This window comes from Thunnus thynnus, chromosome 16 (assembly GCF_963924715.1).
Source record: "Thunnus thynnus chromosome 16, fThuThy2.1, whole genome shotgun sequence".
In the NCBI taxonomy this organism is placed as follows: Eukaryota; Metazoa; Chordata; class Actinopteri; order Scombriformes; family Scombridae; genus Thunnus; species Thunnus thynnus.
The window spans coordinates 24,389,127-24,404,681 of NC_089532.1; the positions used below are offsets into that span (position 1 = coordinate 24,389,127).

The 15,555-nt window shown below is 39.9% G+C and overlaps 1 protein-coding gene across 6 annotated transcripts in view; it reads right to left on the minus strand.

Moving 5' to 3' along the window:
* The window catches only part of alk (ALK receptor tyrosine kinase), a 369,356-nt gene that overhangs the window by 179,282 nt on the left and 174,519 nt on the right, over positions 1-15,555 (minus strand). For 2 of the 6 annotated variants that reach the window (XM_067614871.1, XM_067614867.1), the window contains one exon: positions 13,339-13,503. In XM_067614871.1, the coding sequence (XP_067470972.1) occupies positions 13,339-13,503 (165 nt within the window). Of the gene's footprint in view, positions 1-13,338; positions 13,504-15,437; positions 15,550-15,555 lie in introns of those variants that run through there. The other 4 variants (XM_067614870.1, XM_067614868.1, XM_067614866.1 and 1 more) reach the window with 4 other exon arrangements.

The window sequence follows — 15,555 nt, forward strand, 5'->3', positions numbered from 1 at the left end:
ATAAGTTTTCTGCCTTGTGCAAACTGAAAGTAAACATAAATACAGTACTTTGATATTGATTACTTGTGTAATTATAGCACTAGAAATAAATAATTAAGGACAGATCCTGGATCAGTACCATGGAGCAAACTTGTGGCCCAAATAGATTTCTAGAAAAGGTGTGTGTGTTTATCTGTATGATATTTCATTCTGCAATGTAAAGATGCCTTGTAAAGAGAGGAGATTAAAGAAAAAAAAAAGAGTTGCTGGAGGCTGCTACAGGCAGTGGGTCCATGACACACTATATTGCCATGTATTAGTTCTTTAACGTTTTCTATCATTACTTAGGGTGGGTTTATTATTGATTAGGTGCAAAGGTTGTTAATTAAAGAATAGATTAATGTTGCAATAGCAAATTGTGCCTTGTTCCCAGATGGATAGCGAGTGGAAAGTGATAGACAGATGAGGAGATGGAAGGAGAGAAAGAGGGAGACATTGAACCAACAGAAAGTGTGCAGAGAACAGAAGCTCAGGAGAAGGAGACTGAAAGAGGCCATTCTCAAACCTACTTGGACTACAACACCCAACTGATCCTGCTCATGTCCTACAATTCAACATAAAGTATGATGAGCAGCAGCAACAACAACAACTGTACAATGTATCTCATCAGGTAAAACATCGGCTCCTTTTGCTTTGCATCACACTGATGATACTCAACATACCATGAAGTGATTATAATGTGGTAGAAATGCATCACTACAGATATATTGTTTTTAGCACCATGGCTGATCTGCATAACAGCTGGAGTTCATAGGGCTGTAAGAAGTGATAGAGAGGTAATAAACAACAAGACAGAAAGCTCTGTTTGCTGGACGGTTTGATGTGTCATCACATTCACTTTATGGATGTTTCTGCTCTTGTTTCAAAATGGTATAAACTTTTTTTTTTTCTGAGAGATGTCAACAGATAAGTGAATGTTTGGATCGCTGCTTGTTTACTCATCATAGCGTCTGCTGTTATAATGACAGGCAATGATTGCAAATATCATTTTCATGATGGGGCTACGCAGACAGGAATATTTAAAATGCTATATGATGACAGTAGAGATCAGACAGCTGAATGTGATTTTCTGCTGCTGAATAAAAGTGCTCTGATTTCATTATATTAAGTCTCAATTGTTAACTAAAAGAACACGTTACTGCCAGCACAACACACACACACACACACACGCAATAGAGAGCAAATCATAGCCCCCATCCAATTTCATCAGGTGGGGGACAATGATATAGGATGATACAGTTTGTTGTAAGATTCCACATTCAACAGGTTATGCTATAAATTATGTTGGAGTCTGGTGTTTTAACATCTTGCTCCATGTGCCCCTTTTTAACTTTGAGCATGTGCCCCTCTATAGGTCTCTGCACGGCCCTGCTGTAGACTCCTGGCAACCTACACCTGTTTTTGCAGGTGTAGGTTGCCAAAAAACAAAAAACAAAAAGAAACATAATCTTGCAGATGGATACATACATTATGTGCTATACATACGAATGCTATTGCTTCACGTGCCTTAGACGTGAAGCAATAGCATTAGCAATAGCACCATACACAATAAAGCTAATCTCATTTCCCCCTCTAAACCTCTATTAGCTTTTATTGACTAAGGCTTCAGTAAGTGGTTTTAATTTTCAGTGGAAAATTGTGAAAATAATTGCTTTCTGCAATGCTGGTACCATGTCAGTAATGCTAATGGTAATGCTAGTGGCGCTCAATTCATTAATTAATCTCTGGGTCACTTATCAACCACATTTTTTTCTCCCCACAAGCAGACAGATAATTTTCCATTCCTTCATATTTTTCACTTTATCTTACCTTCTTTACAAGCTTAATCACATATGAAATCTATTCTTCTTTCTTGTGACATTTGTATGTGGTGTCTATGGCACTGCTGTCTCTCTACCTATGCATTTCTTATCAGTGGTGTTATTGCATTGCCTTGCGCACTGAGGAGGCCACGAGGGAGGCCAATGTTTTCTCAAACACCATAATTTTCTTCTTTCAAATCAGTGTGCAAATCTTAAGATCATATTGGTGTTTGAACAAAGCACGTTTTATTCTTCAAATGCTGTTACATCATTTACAACATGAGACACAGAATAAGAACTGAAATAGCATCAGATTAAACAGTCTTATAAACTGCTAATATTTTTCATTATTTATTCTTAGTTAGTGCCATCATACTAAATAACTGGTAGGACTTTTCGCACGTTTCACTACATGAACCAGATGCACTTGGAGACACCCACTCATTCCGTATAGACTTTCCACTTTGCACTTATTGTTGTGTTTGTGCAAATAAATTAGGGCCCTTAGTATGCGTTCTACCTATAACACATACACTAAGGGCCAAATCCACAAAAGGACGGTGTGGCTTTTGCAGCCACTAAACCTGTGCAAACAAGACAAAAAGATAGCGTGTAATTCACAAAGCACCCACAAAGGCTTGTCTCAGACTTTCAGCTACTTAAAAATAAAAATGTCCTGACAGCTCTGATGGAGCTCAGGATTCATTCATCATCATGCATCATCTTACAAACAATTCCACCGTATAAACCTGAATCTGTGTGTACCAGCTGACCAGTGTAGATGTGCAGCAGAACACAGAACATGTGTGAAGATACCGCTGCTGTGCCATGTGCATAAATACGCACCGCCTCTTTCTCAGTTTAGAGACGCACTTATTGTTTCAGCTGCTGTGTGATGCTGCAGCCAGCTGTGACACACAGCCAGCTGTGGGCACCGAACAGAACGTCAGTACTGATGTTTCTGTGAAATCCCGGATACATTCAGTGACACCTGAACAACATTAATGTAAGATCCAGACATTAATCTAAAACATTTCAGACCTGCCTGAGTCACATTCATAGCTGTATTTTGACATTTCAGTAGATTATGTTATAGATGCAAAATACTGGAGAAGTAAAAGAAACAAAATACATGAAAGTTGGTTTGTGGTTTAGGAGAGCTCTGTATGCACATACCTCTGCTAATTAAAGACATGGAATATGAGGCTTTTGTGTTCTCTGTGTTCTGCAGTTTTCATTATGGACCAATCTGTGTGCTGAAATGTGGAGAAAAGCATGAAACACTGGAAACTGCTCCACTCACTCAAACAGATGCAAAACAAAGCGCAAATTGCACTCAGTTGCAAAACTTTATGGGAGTGTTTGTGCTGGCATATCATTAGTGCAAAATCTTTTGTGAATGTGTCCTTAAAATGGGGCAGATTGTGGGTGCAAATGCAGCGCAATTCACAGTGCTATTAGCAGGCACAATCCATTCTTTGTGGATCTGGCCCTAAGTTGTGAGACCCAGCACATACTTTATGTTATTTTTTAATTTCCACTGCAAGGACTCCATGTAATGTAGTAGATCTATAGTGCACTAATTACCCTTCACCAGAGGTGAGATGTTTAAAAATGTAGAGCCTTATCTTTATCTAGGTTTCATTTATTAAAGAGTGAGGGGACGGCAACAGCTTTGCTGTGTAAGTGATACAAAATTAGGAGAAAATGAGTGTGGCTAAAGTCAGGCTTTTGTCACTGAGCTTCTATGCTTCTAATGACTGAGGGAGGAAAAAAACCTACAGTACAAAGTGCGAGAACTGCAAGCAAGCTTAGAAACACATAAGGGCCTCTGATGTGAGAAGCTTCAAAGACCAGCAGGGAACTAGAGCAAAGGTAAAGCCTTGTCCAAGATGGTGGATGAATCAGACTCTACACTCACCCCGGCAGGTCCCCAATGAAAGCAGAAAAGTGTGTGATGACAGCCACGGGGAGTCCTGCGCTGCCACACACAATGTCTAAGTATGAATGAGTGTGAGTGTAAATTCATGCATTCTGCATGTGTGTGAATGTGTGTGATCTTGTGGATGCTCTCTCACCAAAAGAGGAGCCTTCAGGGAGACAACATCAAAAAAGCTTTATTAATTAAGTGTAACACAGCTGTGGCGCAGGTGGAACACTAAATTATAGGAAGACCCACATACCTTGCCCCTCCTGCAGCCTCCAAACACCCCGCTGTTCTACTCATCATCATCTCATCCCTAGACCTCCAGGAATTCAGTTCTCTGAACTGCTGCTGGCATGAGTTTGCTTCAATTGTACAAATGGGTTGAGGTCCTGCGCACAATTTAGCCAAACCCAAGTAATTCCTTGGATGAATGCGGGTCTGAGCCTGCTTACTTCAACATTACACACACACACATCCTCATTGCCCTCATGTTCAGGTCAGGATCAATAGGCTGATTGATTGAGTAGGGACAGATATCTTGGCAGCAGGCAGGATATGGGTACGGGATTGAGTATGGAAGACATTGGCCCTCAAGAAACCAATCAATCTAACCTTTAAGGATCGATGATCCACTTAAGACTAAGTGAGAAGCGTCTGGCAGTTAAAATAGGTTCACCTAATATCAGAGTGTAGAAATACATTTCTGTGGCCTTATGGCAAATAAATGCAGAAGTAATTGACTGACCGTGTTCTGGTTTAATTTTAAGGTGCTTGGCACAGAAATGAAAAGTTCTGTAGTCCTTGTTCTACATGCCTTCATCAATCTAAGAGCACTGTAATGGTTGGAAATCCAGGTAATTGCCACCATGCACTGACTTCTCCCACAAAGCTGTCACGTTATTGTGACTTAATAATACATATCACAAGGGACAGCAGAGACAGAATGGCTGGATAATTCTAGGTTCCTTCCCCCTTAAGACATTTATGACAATTGGAGCCACAGGAGATAGACTCAGTAATCATATAATAGACACATACAGTACATACACACACACAATAGCCACGCTTTGGGAGATGTCAACAACATAGCACAAGAATACTAATTGGATAGACTACAGACTGTATCCTAATTACATCAGAATCAATGTTGAGATAATGAGATTTTTTTTTCTGTCTTTGAAAGGTGTGCTGTACCTGTAATTGCTTCCTTCTGTTTTATTTGTCTTTTAACTGTAGTTCATTAAACGCCAGAGAGGGTGAGAGAATAGAGAATGACAGTGTCTCCATAGTTTACACAGGTAATTATTATTCCAGGAGATAGTGTGCCAGCAAGAATGTCAGCTTCTGTTGGAGTGAGGCGCTGATCAATCTACGGAAGCCACAAAAAGATACATGAAAGCATCAACACTTAAATCGTGAATTTTCTTGAACTTTCAGTGTGTCACAGCAGTAACATGTAATCTAGCCTGCTACTTAATGAACTAGGAGGGAGACACACGTCTTGTTGTCTCCTCAAAGCCATGAAGAGATGATAAGGTATTTGTGATGTTACTGAGGAACGGGATAATTAAGATGCAACTTCAGATAATAAGGATAGTTATATACTATTGAAACATAGCAAGTAAACAGTTCTGAGCTCATAGCAGTGGAGATGCGCTCTGTTGACCTTGCTTTTACAGCGCCGGGCAGTTCATTAAAGAAGCAGGGTTGAAGGTGGTCCATTTGCTGGATTATTGACAATGAAACGATTGTCAACTCCTCTGACGATATACTTGACAGCAGAAACAGAGTGGTTGCATCATGCTCATTGGAGCCAGGACTTCAAGGTTAGAGAGTGCATTAAAAACTGGTCTTTCAACGCCTCTTGGGTCTCCATGATGCAGTAACCTCTAGGCTCAGAGAAGCCCTCCAGGTTTACTCTTTGATGAAAAGAGAAAAGCAACCTTGGCTAATCTATACCAGCTCATTAGCAGTGGCTTTTTAAGTGGGCTGGTGATTCTGAGAAATGAAGGCTGAAAGGAAGAGGACTGAAGGGAGTCGCTGGGTCCTACTTCAAAATCAGCACCTGTATTCCTCTTCCTCTCTGAGCGGGGTACATTCTACATGCTGTGTTGAACATCCTGCTCTACTAGTCCTCTATTGGCTAGTGTATACTGCTGAATGATTATAGTGGCCTGATAATGTGTGCAGCATTTTTCAAAGCTTAACCACATCCTGGCTGCCTGCACTGGCACCCACCAGTTGCTGCATGCCCTTTCCTGACACTGTTGGGCACAATACGTCACTATTGTGCAATGCTACAGCACAGATGGGAATGGCTGACCACATCTGAAGAACTGCAATGCTGGTCAGCAGTGAAACATGCTTGAACATTTTAACCCACAGAGGTCAGTACAGTTGTGCGTTTACTTCATACAAGGTTTAGTGCAGGATGCTCTTTAATGCACTGACCCATCACAACACCTGACCCGTAACCTTCAACATCATCTGAGATGTTCTCATGTTACAATGCTAATCAGAGCATTACCTCTCTTAGAATAGCTTCCTCTGTAGAGACCACATTTCCCTAAGGTATACTCCCACGAAGAGGTTTTCCAGCGTAAAGTGTATTCCTCTCATTAACCCTCAATCTGTGCAAGGTGCTCTGCCCTTCTTGACATCAAACAGCTACAGCGTGCTGTATGTCAAAGTCAATAATCTTATTGTAATCTCCTTCTAATGACTGAGTCGCTACTGTTGCACATGCTCAACATGTAGTGAACTCGAGGCAAAACACAACGCAACCAAAAGAGTGCACTCAATAGAGGCAGATCTCTGCCAGGTGTGTATGGGGGCATGTATAGTCTCAGTTTTCTTTAAGATGCATAGAATAGTGTAATGGTATTGTAACCGAGCGTCCTCCTGGGTTCACCTAACTGTATAAACTTAATAAGGTAACAATAAATAAAATGGACAATGAGTCCAAACTTCTCATTTGTTATCTATTTAGAACGTTTTGATATTTATTTAGAACATTTTGTTGTAACACACCACACAAAATAAAACCCCTCACTACCTTTTGAACTGAGTGAGATTCATACCTAGTTGAATCTCACTCAGTTGTCCCTCCTGGCTCCCTTACAGTCAAAATAGTGGCGAAGCCCACAAAAACAGGGATTTATTCATGCCGTATCATGCCTAACTTTCGAGGATCATAACATATCAGTTATAAAAATTAATCTGCAGATGCTCCGGTTTAAGATGAGACCAAACTTTTCTATGGGTGTCAGTTTTTGAGCCTCGACAAAGGCCAAAATGTGCCCTGCAACAGACTTGTTTTTAGCCTAGCTGATTGACGGAAATGCCTTTTGCTGCAGTTATTGATCACTCGCAGCTCCTACTGACCGGTTAAGAGGAGTGAGGAGTCAGCAGTCAGTGGTGGTATAAAACGTGTTATAAAATACAATTTTCAACAATTGTAAAATCACTGCAACCATGAGAGGTCCTTGAGCATGTGGTCATAAATGTGCACAAGAAATATTAGGCTGATGGGTCCAATAGTATGGGAGATTAGCTGCGGACAGATACACACACACACACACAGACAGACACACACGACCAAACACATAATCTCCTCCAGGCTTATGACTGGTGGAAATAACAAATTGTCCTGATATATTTCATTCATATTTCAAGTAAAATGACTCCCTCTGGATATGAGTGAGTGACCTCTTTATATATTTAACTAGAACTGTTTATTTTTGTATGTTCGATCTTCAGTGACATTAGCTGTAACATCTTTAGATCCCCTGGTGCAGTATGATCTGCATTTGTAATAGCAGGTCTTGGTTATCTGGAGAGACAAGAGGGGTTTTGGAGCTGTTGTGGCAGGGACATTTGGAGTAACTATGGAGCATAAGCCTGAACACATCAAAGATGTTGGAAATGTCACTTGCTGACTTTCCCTTCACATTTTCTTTAAGGTTGTGTAGTAACTAGGTAGACTTTTTCCATATGAAAAGATCTTGCTGTCTCTGGGAGCCTACAAAGTTGGTGTTGAAGTTTTTTTTTGAAGTGTTTAAAGATGTTGGGGCTGGAATTGATACCAAATATGGCAATATATTACACTGCAGCAGGTAGTATGTGTATATTTTATATCACCACAATTGTCTAAAAGCACTTCAGTATTTACTAGATTGCCAAGATTCTGTCAATATGTTCAAATGCAGAGCACATTTCAAGCATGTTTTTTAGCCACACCATGTCCTCTGGTACAAAACATTACACAAAACATTGAAAATCTTGCCCTGCATGTCTTTTACTTTTAGAGTGGAGGATGGGTGCTCTGAAACATACATGGAAAGAGGGTTTGTTATTGACAAAAGGTCATGGGTCAAAAGTTTCAGTGTCTAAAAAACAACGTTCCCTACATGGGTTCAATCTGGACCAGCTAAGCTGGGCTTACTGGGTGAGCCAGGTTTTGTTTTCTGCTTGTAAGACTACTGTTCTATTCTTAATGCCTTCCTGATCTTTCTTTAGGTTCAGACACACAGTTCTGACAAGTGTGTTGCCATGGAGGTAGCTATTCCTTCCTGTGTCCTGGTTTTGCCATGCTGAACAGGTCAGGTTGCAGATGGAGGGTCCAATCCAAAAGCACAGTCTTGCTTCAAATTCTGGGGCTATTATGTTTCAGCTCCAAAACAGATAAGTAAAACAAATTGCCTCTCATCCAAAGTAATGGTTCATAATCATTTGCTCAGATAAGCAGGGTTCTGGGTGCAGAAAAAAAGACATTGGATGGCTTTCCCGTCTGCTTGGTAAGAGGACCATTGATCTGTCCAGATGTAATCTCACTGGGAAGATGTGAAAGCAACCACGCAGTCTTCAAGTTTTAGTCTGGCTCATTTTAAATCAAACTTTGAAAAACTTTTGTCTGGAGCTTTTAATAAATAAGGATCACCTGCAGTGTTCTTCACCCATTTATATCTTCTGGACTGTGCCAGGACAGAGTAAATGCAGGCCTTTTCATCCTTATGAAAGGGCTCAGGATGGTATTCCCAGTAAGACTCACTGAGGCACCGCAAAAAGGCACTTTAAATGTTGCCCACCAGCTGCAGCCTTCACTTCACCCCATGTTGCTGCTTACTTCTTCTCTCCAAAGAGCAAATATATAGAGGCAGAGCTAAAACAATGGCGCCATTTCACAGTTGACTGAAAAATAACTGATGATGAATCCTCTTGCCATTCTGTCATTGTGCAAGTCAAGATCACTAGTTGTGCATTTTACAACATATACATGATTCTTAGACTGGAGGGTTACACTATGATGTTATGAGAGTTCAAAGCACTGTGATTACGCTCCTAATGTGGCTTTCTGTTTAATGCTATGTGACGTGTACGCTGTGGTTTTTCAGATGTATATTCCAACATGGCCCTATAAAAATTTGTGACAGTTGGTGAAGTTGCTGTTTTAAATGCAAAGACGGTGCCTGCCTTAACTCCCAACATTAAAACCACTGTAGGATAAGAACATTAGGTTCTGTGAGCTGCTGCTTCCTCCACATTTTGCCTTTTCATCCTGAATCCTATAATGTTCAGCCCAGCAAAGAAAATCCAGATGACTCCCTGAGTTGGCAGATGACAGACAACCTCGGGGCCACTCTATTACAAACAAACAAATCAACGGCTCCAGCAAACAGCGTTGGAACAACTGGATATCTCCTCCTGCCAGTCAGCTCCAAGCTCTAACTTGTGCTTCACTATTCTGTGTGTGAGAGCGAGAAATCAATGTGTTATCATATTCACACGTTCTTTGGCAGGAGACATTGGGGGCATACGTGGAATTGAAACTACCCGCCCATGAGAAGCCAAATACATTGACATCATTTTCTGTCTTTGTATCCCGTCTTTCACAGTGTCCCGATTCAAAATCTCTCTAAATTGTACTTGACAGAGGTGACTCATTTTCAATCAACCCGATTAGTGTCATAGAAGAGGCATTTGGCGCTGAGGGTTTGTTTTTTTTTTTTTTTTTACATGGTTTGAGTGGATGTATATTCCTTCAGCTTTACCTCCCTCCATAGTTTGCTGTTGAGTGTCACCACCTGTTAGCCAGCCACCATGGAGAAACACTTCACTGTGCCCTTTCACAACAGAAAGAGATCATGTGTCAAACCAATCCATGATTACTGCTGTGATGTTTCTTGATCTAAATGTTAAGCATCGTCTTTATTCTAATTGCGCTGCCAAGGGCATTGTTGCCTCATGCTGTTCTCATTACTTACTTTACTTAGAGCACTAATATGGCTAACCACCCCCTCATACCGAGCCATAGGGGAGGAGCCGTTACATGCCAGTGATGGGCAGGGAAATCATGATAATGACTGACAATGTGTGCATTAAAGCCAAAACATTTCATTTCACATATACATCAAATAGAAGAAAATAGCTTGATTAATCATAGCTAAAGCCAAATGGGATCTAGAGGATACACCAACATTAAATATTGGTGACAGACACAATGGGGATGGAAACTTAGTTCTAGTAAAGGTATTGCTATTAGTGGGAAACGCCATATACTGCATACATTTACACCTGTGGTGGGCAAATAGTGGACCATGGGCTGAATCCAGCCCTCCAGCAAAAGTTTTGATTTTCATAGTTTATGTTTAGTTATTTTTTTTTTTACAAATCTACTGTAGATTTAAATAAAAATTAGAAGGCTCATGAAAATCTGAATGAAAACACCAGAAATTTAATTTTAATGTGTGAATTCTAACACTGTTTTAATCCCACTAACTTTAGCCTATTGGACCATATCAGACCATATCAAACACAAATAGGCAGCAGTCTAACAGAAATGGTGTGTTGATGCCATATTTTTTTTCAAAGGCAACAACAAAAGTACTTTCAATCAGCCATAAATGAAGCAGGAGCAAGATATATTGGTGGATAACCAATAATGTACGTCTCTTGTCTCAAAGTGCAACACAGAACATTTACGTACGAGTCTCTTTTAGCAAAATGAGTATTAAAAGAACCAGTAACTCTGATATGCCGTCACTTACTATTGGCATAATCCTAAACAGTGTTATAAATCAATTTCATTCTTAAATTAATTAAAAGAAATAAACAAAACATATAGGCCTGCATTTCTACTAATGCTGACCCCCGACTTACACAACAGCAACTGATAACCAGCTGTTTATGATAGCTGGACTTGTGATTCATTAGCTTTGTATCTGTACGACTTATAGCTAAGTAGCAGCATCTCTGAATAAAAGAAACACTGTCCGTTTATAAGCTTCAAAGTTGAACATGTTACACTGGAAGAGTTAGGTACTGTAGAAAACAACATTAGCAATCCCGCAGATCATAGCCATTAAGTATTCATTCCTTATTTCCATCCCTTTTAAACTGCAAGCACCAGTGAAAATGTGTGGAGACAGCAGCTCGCCCAGCTCAATTATTCAAAACACGCCAACTGTATTGTGGCTAACTGAGGGCTTGAACATGATTATGCACATATATTTCCTTTGTACGTGTCGCCTACCTTCAATCATGATCAGCTTTGTTTTTTTTTCCTTGTTGCATATATACAGTATACATCTATATATACATGCCTGACTTTAACTACAGTTGCTACAGAGTCAGGCAGAAGGCTGCAAAGACCTGATGTCCCCTTTAGTTACATTGCTTCATAGATAATCTCTTTCATATCTGTGCATATCATATACATTTTTAATTGAATCCCTCTGGTCTTGGGGATTTAGCATCCTTAAGATTAACTAAATATTAATCATTTCAGGTGGGCAAAGGAACACGTTTTGTCAATGATTTTGTATCGTCTTTGTAAGGTGTTTTTTTTTTTTTTTTAAACTGAGGAGTAATCCTAGTCGCTGGAATGAATGATTATCTTATGTCATTATCATATCATGCATGAAATTTTGTCTGCAACTAAAGATTATTTTCATTAGTAATAAACAGCCATCCCAGTTTACCTGAGTCCAAGGTAACTTCTCAAACAGCCCAAAACTCGAGTGTGACATCTTTTTGGCACTTTTGCCTGAAAAATGACTGAATCAATTGGCAACTCACTTGTCAAAGTAGTTGCCGGTTAATTTTCTTTCAATCAATAAATCAATTAATCAACTGATTGTTGTAATTCTAATGAAAATCAAGTAAGAAAGTAAAGATTCTTTGAAGACAAGACTGACAGGTGTTATGAGAATATTTGTACACCAACCAAAGACAAACCTGCCAGGACGTAGACATTTTCTACTGAAAGCTAGATTTTCTAAACTCTGAATCCAATCCCACGGGATAGTATCACCTATTGTATCTTGTTATGGTTGTATTAGTCTGCGGAAACACTGTGCACTATGTACGCATGCTAACAGAGAAAAATACACTCACAAATTCATTGACTTATTCTAAGAAATTACTTGGAATGGGGCGCCCGATGGAGTAGAGGTTAAAACCATTAACTTCAATGTCCGTAGTTCGTGACCAGCTTGGGGATATTTGTTGCATGTCATTCTCTTTGTTTCTCTCCCCTCATTTCCTGTACTTTCTCTGCTGTCACTATCAATAAAAAGCATAAAAATGCCCCCCAAAAATAAAAAAACAAAGTTCTTTTTCCTAGTAATAATGATGATGATGATGAGAGAAATCAAAGGATCCTGCTGAAGGGCATACTGTTGCAATTTTTACCACACTTTCTCAAAACTATATTAACCCTCCTGTGGATGCCTCAGCTACTGAACTAAGCCAACGCCAATAAATACACATACATACACAAAAAAACCAAAACACACACACATGCAAAAATCCTCTGCCCTCATTTACAACTTAACTAGATATACAGGTCAAACATTAGTCCCTTCTACAGTCCACTCACACTAACTCCTTTCTCTTACCAGTCTATATATTTCACTTTTCCAATTTCATCCAGCACTCCACCCATCTGGTCTCAGACTTGTGGCTCATGATAGGAAAAAAAAAAAACATTTAAGGAAATAAATAGACCCTTCTGTCTCCCTCCATTTCACCATCACCTCAGGAGATAAGACGACAGAAACTGTTTTCTCATCTTCCAAGGTATGAAAATGAATGATGCTGGAGGATACGAAAGATTTGAAGGCAGGGGCATACAAGATGTTGCAGACTACTGGCTCAGTAAACTACTATATATTCAGCTCTTTACCTGAGAAAACTTTATGAAAAGTAATATCTCAATAGCACTTTAGCAATCATGTCATGCTGTTTATTGTGTTGCTGAGGAAATTTTAGGTTGTCATGAAGCAACCAAACAGATTGTTTCAGTGCCAGTTTTACAGCAAGTCTCTGCATTGACATAATTATCTCGGTAATTTAAAACAAACCAAAGCGGGCACCCTGTAATGCACAGCACCAAAACTTCTAATTGCACTGTCTGGAGGAGAGGCACTGTTGTCAACACAAAACGGATGACGACTTAAGAAAGTTTTATCCTTTACAAAGTTCAAAAGAGCAGAGAATATCAAAGTATGAGGTAGATTGAGAAAGTTTGTTGAAAAATGAAACTCCCCTGCGACGGGGGGAATGTGATACCTTCGCTCTTACCTTCCTCCCAGCCCCGGGGGCTTCCTGCCTTCTTTTCGGTCTTCTCGCTCCTCTCCTCCCTCAGGTCCCCGGCAGCCACTATGCTCCATGTGAACTCTGGAATATCCTCCAGGTGCTGGTCACATGTTCTGCTATTGCCACGGCACCGGTGATCTGGTGAAATGAGAGACATTTATAGAATATAGAGCACTGATAAAAAAAAATGAAGACATATCAGTGGAGAAACTCTCCAGCAGTAACTCGAAATAAGTGTCAGCAGTGGGACAAATATTTCAACAGGGGGTATCATATTGCAATTACTAAACAATGCTGAGACTAAAGTGAATCTTGAAGCCCACTTTACTAGAATCTTATTAAACCAAGCCCACTGGGAAAGGAAGCTAATGGCACCAGCAAAGTCTTTGTATACATGCTCAAATTGTACCAAGCAAAGATGATTGGAAGTACAAAACACACCACAAGCTTTTCAAAAAAAACTAGTTTAGACTGATTAGCAAGTGAAACTTTTAATCACATAAACTGCCAAGGGAAGAGAGGTGTTCAGTTAAATATATTTAATATTGCACCTGCACCATTTTTGGTATTTTTGGAGGTTCTGCTGCTTTATATAATATTGTTAACAAACACAGCTTCAGTAAAAATTTGGCTACAACATTAAAAAGACCTGATAGAAGAAGTTGTCATGTTGTATCCGCCCACGAAGCAAGTAGTAACAGCTTTAATAGCAGCACCACTCTTGGTCCATAGTGTATAGTTTTTCAGTGGGAGTGGAGAGGGGTTATACAAATGCAGTGTTGATGTAAAAATTGCTGCTGTCAAACACAGGGGCTGGCTGTAATAGGAGTTAAGGTATTACTGCCATAATACCAAACACTCTCCCTATAAAATGTGCTCAGAGAGAAAATTAAGGGTCAGCTCTCCACTCACTCATCCTCTCTCTGTGTCTCTATCTTTGCCTCCATCTGTCCTTCCCTCCCTGTGGACAGACCTCATGGAGGCTCATCCCTGTGGCTTGGTAAATCGCTGTTTGAAAGGGCTTGGTCACTTTCAAATGACTTCTCACGCTAGTCTCTAGAGAAGAGGAACTAAAGTGTTGTGAAGTCATGTCACTATGTCTAACTAACAGTTCCTCCCCAAAAATGTTGCCTTTCCACAATCACACAACAAAATGGCCAGAACCAAAGCTGTTTAACAGAGTGATCGATTCTATTATCAGACTGCTGTATGTACACTACCATAAAAACACATTAGTTAGCTAATAATCCTCATTCATTATGCTTAAAGTTGGTTGCAGCTCACCACATTTAACATGTAAAAATATTGGCACGATTTATTTGTGTATGTGAATGCATAGTGCAATTTGATTCAGGGATTCTGTGCATCAGAAAGGTCACATAGTGCAGCAGCATGACTGTAGCTAATCAAGTTATAGCTCATTCTGCAAGTGAAACAATGTGAACAATAAACATGACCGATACCCTTCAATTTTCCTTCGCTACATTAAAATTGAGACCCCCAGATCTCACATAATATTAGAACCACAAATAAAACATGTCTGTCAGGACAATTCATGTCACGTAACATATGGAGAAGATACAAATTTAACATAGCAGCAGGACTCTACTGTTGTGAATGCTTGATGTGGCATCAAAGCATGGAACAACAAGTCCTCCAAATTAAACGACCACATAGGTCGACTGTACCTGCACTCTAGAACAACACATTGGAGCGTTATCAGAACCACCCATAGGAGCGTAGTATGCCACTTTCCAAGACTTACCATAGATTGTAAAAAAATATGGACGTAGTTACCGTGACTTCACCCATTGGTTTGCGAACTGCCGTTTTGACGTTTTCAAGCGATTTGACCACAGCCATCTTGAATTTGACCATTGCCATATTTGATTTTTGGAGCCAGAACTGACCATATTTGGACGAGAGGGTGGAGCTGACCATAGCGCTACCCGCTAGCTTGGTTAACACGGTTAGCGTTTACAATCTATAGTTAACAGTGATAATGCTAATGCTAGCGCTAATATTCGCTAGCGAAAAACAGGCCTAAAACCGTTAAAACAAAATGTACTCACCGGAAAAACTTACCATTCGACCATTTGACTAAAAAACTGTTTTGAGGCAACCACAATGGTACAATTTGCTTTAATGAACTGAAAACCATAGTCTGTAGAAAAATATGGACGTAGTTAC